Source organism: Scardinius erythrophthalmus, assembly GCF_964197995.2.
Source record: "Scardinius erythrophthalmus genome assembly, chromosome: 2".
In the NCBI taxonomy this organism is placed as follows: Eukaryota; Metazoa; Chordata; class Actinopteri; order Cypriniformes; family Leuciscidae; genus Scardinius; species Scardinius erythrophthalmus.
The window spans coordinates 66,766,352-66,772,237 of NC_138222.1; the positions used below are offsets into that span (position 1 = coordinate 66,766,352).

The 5,886-nt window shown below is 38.4% G+C and overlaps 1 protein-coding gene across 1 annotated transcript; it reads right to left on the reverse strand.

Moving 5' to 3' along the window:
• Positions 1–3,748: 3,748 nt before the first annotated feature.
• On the reverse strand, positions 3,749–4,375 carry LOC308687013 (histone H1-like; the record flags this gene model as incomplete). Its single annotated transcript, XM_081359200.1, has 1 exon — positions 3,749–4,375. One exon carries the CDS (start codon positions 4,373–4,375, stop codon positions 3,749–3,751), a length of 627 nt encoding a protein of 208 aa, XP_081215326.1.
• Positions 4,376–5,886: the final 1,511 nt, after the last annotated feature.

A 5,886-nucleotide genomic window follows, 5' to 3' on the forward strand; every position in this document is an offset into this window, starting at 1 on the left:
TTTTTCACTATTCGAACACATTTAATGCAGAACATCTTAAGATTATTATGCAGTAAAATAACATGGTTATTTTCCAACATTTTCAAAAAAAAAAAAGAGTTCATTTACCTAGAAATTAGCCTTTTTCTTTTTTTTTTAAACCATATTCTCTTTCCTCAGATGCTGTGATGAGGTGGAGCCCAAATGCTCCAGACTCAGACATCCCAGCAAGCAATAGCCGTCATTTCAACGTCTGGGTTAAATATAGACCCGATATAGTCCGGCTATGTGTAACCCACTTTTAGCCCAAATAACATTTAATCTGGATAAATGTATTTTTTTCCAAAATAACTTGTGAGATGTATGATATTCCATCATGTAAGCAAAGTCTACTGTGATTACAAGTTGTTTGGTTTACTTTATTTTACATGTTATATGTGTAGGCTGTGCGTAGCCACGATTTAGCTCGTATTCAGACCCGGCTATTGTAGCCCACTTTTAGTCAAAACTGATTAATTGTTGTTTTTTGCCAGGCAGTGCATGAAATGGTTGATATTCCATCATGTTCGCATTGGTATGATATCTACAAGGTTCAATGTGTCATTTCAAGACATGGTCGATCTGTAGTCACGATTTAGCTCCGAATTGGACGGGCTATATGCGGTCTGCTTTAGCCCACCTGGCGAAATCAAGGCAATCTGGTCTACGTACGGCTTGGCTATAGCCCAGATTCAGACCAGCGATATAGTATAAGAATATTACTCTTTTAAATGTTTTCGCTCACACAGCTTAATATGTTTTCTGTCACACATAACATACACAATCTACGATAAAAAATCAAATCAAATGCAATTGCATTTCCCAACCGCTAGATGGCACAATCGAAACACTACTGTGACATGTCTACTGGGACTACTGGCATTGCGCGACTAGATCACTTTAGCCAAATTTCACGATAAACATTTCCGCCATTTTATTTTACACGAGGCAGCTGTCAGAGAGCAACGGGCGAGCAACAGTCTGAGTGAAAACCTTCACATTTCTACTTCGATCTTGTAAGTATGCGTGTTATTTTTGATATGTTCATTGTTTAAATTAGTTAGTTGTTATAATGTGTAGAAACCGTGACATTTTAACATTAACATTGCAGAGTACTATTTTTCTCCAAAAAGTTAACGTTACCTGCACGTGTATCTAAATTCAATGAATGTGGTAAGCATGAAACTGTGAAACTTATCATTACTATTTTTTATTATTATAAAGATACCAGTATATTGTTTTTAAATTAGAGTAATAAATAATAGTTTTTGATTTAAAGCAAATTTTGTAAGTACTTTACATAAAATTTAACAGCAGCATAGTGCAACATTAAAAGAAATTATATAAAAAAAAAAAAAAATCCTTTCCAATTAATAAAAGGTAGTGGCAAACAAAGTCTTTACACTTGTTTTTAAATAATTACAATATGCAGCATACATTCAGTTTTCAGAGAATTTGTTTCAGATATAAAACTGAATGCTGCTTCTCCATGTTTTGTTTTGACTTTGGAGATATAAAAGTAGCTGGCTACTGTCCCAGATGACCTGAGAGGTCTGCTCTGGGTGGTTCATAGTGCATCAGAAGATTAGAAATTTACTTTGGCCTTAAAATGTTAATTTAATAACCACCTGTAGTTTTTTGATATTAATTTTTTGACAGACAGATAGCCAGTGTAAAAACCTCAGAACTGGAGTGATGTAATCCACTTTATTTGATTTAAAGACACTGTTTATTGCAAATTATCCAGCAATCAGTCAACAAAGTACAATAATTGAATATACAGAACACTTGTCAATGACTACCATTAAATGTCTTGTTACCAACATTCATCAAAATATATTTTTTGTGTGTGTTCAACAGAAGAAAGCCATACAGGTTTGGAACCAAGTGAAAGTGAGTAAATGATTACATGTTTTTTTTTTTTTGTTTTTTTTTTAAGTGAACTACGCCTATAAGTATCTTTTTATGTTTATTAGAGTTATATGAGTAAGTGATAAAGAATGACTTATAGTGATAGTTCACTTTGAAATTAAATTTTGATATGTTTTAGCTTACCTTATGGGCATCCAAGATGTAGGTGTCTTTGTTTCCGCAGTACTTTAAATTTTTATAATCGAAACATGGATAAAATCGCCTTTAAAGTTGTCCATTTCTATTGGCGATAGTGCTGCATCCATTCACAAAAATAATGTTTTATATATTTAAGGTGGGAAATTTACAAAATATCTTCATGGAACATGATCTTTACTTAATATCCTAATGATTTTTGGCATAAAAGAAAAATCTATAATTTTGACCCATACAATGTTTTGTTGGCTATTGCCACAAATATACCCGTGCAACATAAGACTGGTTTTGTGATCCAGGGTCACATATATGAAGAGTTCAGATGCAAAAGCCTCTAAGTGCCATCTGAAATTTTCTTCTCGAATGTTCATTTTTATCAAGCTCATATATGTAAGTTCAGTAATTTCACTTAAATGACAATTAATAGGTAATTTTCATTGCCATTTAAGTGAAATTACTGAACTTGCATATATGAGCTTGATAAAAATGAACATTCGAGAAGAAAATTTCAGATGTATATATATATGTATATGTATGTATGTGTGTGTATATAGCCTATATATATATGCATGCCTTGTACAGAATTGTTCAATACGCGTATCGTTACACCCTGTATTGCATCACCATTACGCGAGCAAAAATGTTCAATTATTGATATTAATTAATTTATAATATTGATATAAATTATTGTCTATATTGATATAAATTATATAGTCTCAATCTATATTCTGTTAACTCTATATTGGCCAGCTCTAGTGTGCATCCTAGCAAAAGTGATTGACTGTAATTAGTTAAATGACTGTAACAATGCTTTTCTTGAGCAATAATTATTTCCTTTTTCTCATTTGGCAGACGCAGTGATGACCAGCTTTCCATCAGCTACGGAATGTGAAATAAAAAAATGCTATTTCTAATCATTTCAAACAAGCACCAGGGAGGGCAGGGGGTGGGGGTTATGGATCAAAAGTAAACAGTTAATTCTTAAATTTAATATCTTAATTTGTTTTACATATTTTTCCAATGTTTTATTTGTTCATTTTTATGTTTGAATGTTGTCTAAGTTGTTGTTGTCTATATAATTGTTCAAAATAAATCCCTTTATATTCAATTAGTTTGGATGGATTTTCATTTATGAGAACCTGTTATATTTGAGTGAAAAGAATCCTTATGCCTCATTTTGTTGTCTATTACATGTATATGTAGTGTAATTGATGACTAGTCTATTCTTGGGCTATGGTTAGACGTCTATTAGATTTTCACTGACAGCCCAAAATCAGCCTTGTTTTAGCCTAGACCCATATTGTCTGTCTATTAGACGTATATATGTAGTCGTTTAATAGCGGTCTAATTGATGACTAGTCTATTCTTGGGCTATGGTTAGACGTCTATTAGACGTATATATGTAGTCATTCAATAGCTGTCTATTCTTGGGCTATGTTTAGACGTCTATTAGATTTTCACTGACAGCCCAAAATTAGCCTCGATTTAGCCTAGACGTCTGGGCTGTGTTTAGACGGCTATTAGACGTCTATTAGACGCGAAATTGCTTGCTGGGTTGATTCCAGAATTACCAAATCATTCAGAAACATGAGTTTTGCTCTTTACTCGGAGTCAGTGGTTGGCTCTTAAAAGAGCCGTTGAGGAACAAACGGTAATGTTAGATTTATTTCTTCTTGGGAGCTGCCTTTTTAGGCTTGGCGGCTTTAGGTTTTGCTGCTTTAGGTTTCGCCGTTTTGGGTTTTGCTGCCTTTGCCTTTTTGGGGCTCTTGGCTGCTTTCTCAGGAGTCGCCGGTTTCTTTGCCTTCTTGGGGCTCTTCGTCGCCTTCTTAGCGGCGGGTTTCTTCACCTTCTTCGGGGATTTCTTAGCGGCGGGTTTCTTTGCTGCTGCAGCTTTGGGCTTCTTAGCGGCAGCGGGTTTCTTGGCTGCGGGCTTCTTGGCTTTAGGAGCCGCTTTCTTGGCGGACTTCTTCTTGGTCTCGGCTTGCTGCTTGTTGAGTTTGAAGGAGCCTGAGGCACCGGTCCCTTTGACCTGAACCAGGGTGCCTTTAGTCACCAGGCTCTTTATGGCGATCTTGACGCGGGAGTTGTTCTTCTCCACATCGTATCCACCGGCAGCGAGCGCTTTCTTTAGGGCGGCGAGGGACACACCGCTCCTCTCCTTGGATGCGGACACAGCCTTGACGATGAGCTCGCCGACGCCTGGACCTGCTTTCTTGGCTTTCACAGCGGACTTCTTCTTGGGCGCTTTGGCCGGGGCGGCAGCAGCGGGGGCTGGGGCGGTTTCTGCCATCTCTCTCTCTCTGATCGGATCTGAAAAACTCTGTCTGGTTTCAGCAATGAATGAATAGCGCTCGAGCGGCGCTGCGGTCTTAAATGACACATGAGAACCTCGTAGACTCAACCTGCCCCGCTCGGTGTCTGCTGCTCGCTGACGCTTGTGTTTTCTTCTCTTACATTTGGAGCAAAACTGGAGCTGTTAAATAGCTTGTCACATTTAGAACTAAGTGAACACCAAGCAGAGGTTCTTGGCTTTCATTAGAGACTAAAAAACGCGAAGAGGAAACGTTACTTTTGCCTTCGTCAGACCAAATCCAAGACGAGCATCAGCCGCGGGGAAAAGCCGCGCTCAAATCTGATGGATAGTTTTAATGGAACAGTTGATAAACGCCTGAACGCGTAATGTGTGTGCTCAGAAAACAGTCTAAAAGAGACTTCAATGAAATCAGCATCAGTGATGGGCGTTAGGAGGCTTTCATACAGCTGTTGTTTTGGGCAGCTTGAAGCACACGAATATCATCCGGAGTCTCGACTCTGTCTGTAGCCCTTATCTTCGGTCAGCAGATTATCAATATGTAGTACATAATACATAATTTATGTAGGCCAGCATCATATCACGACATAAATATTTTAATTGTAATAAAGAATTTGTGTCTACTGATTCGCCATGGCTATGCATTTCAAGACTATTTATTTACCAAATTCCCATCACGTTGGCTACGTTAACTTTCCAATGAAATGCATCACAGTTGTTTTTAAAGTTAAACAAATGAAAATTGATTCGCATTTGATACTCACACTCTGATTGTCATCCATCTTCGCTGGTCCTCTAATTCGGTAGGTGGTGTCAAGTACACCTGGCTGCAGCCTGCAGATCGGGGCGGGGCTGCACCTGGGGCGCTTCTCATTGGTTAGGGGCAAAGTGATGACGTCGATCGAGGCGGGGCCGCACCTGGTTCTCATTGGTTAGTGGCACAGTAATGACGTCGACGCCACGGTAAACAGGAAATGCGGTTGAAAACTCATGCCATTGCTGCGTTCCAGTCCACTTTTAGACACGCACTTGCGAACTTCCCTAAGCACTTCCCCTTGGGGGAATCCCTGCCACCATTTTGAAGTGCGTTCCACTTCGTGAAGTGGACGAGGGAAGTTTATATGGACAGACCCTCGCTCCCTCGATTTTGACCGAGGGAGCGAGTCTGCTTCAAATGTACACTTCAGGCACCTATATGTCCCACAATGCAGTACGATTGTGACGTCACCACATATCTCATCTAATCACCACCACAACAGACAACTCTATGATATATTAATTATATGTATTTTTTTGTTTAAAACAACCCAAACACACATAAACATTTGGATGCTGCATTAAACAAATTCTTAAAGAAAAAAAAATTTAAATAATAAATCAACTCCACAGCTGATTCCAAGTGATCAAGGGCTTAGGACGTTCCAATTCAGCCCATTGCAGTTTCCGCCAGTAGTGGGCACTCGCAATGATGTACATCCGAGTGAACGAGA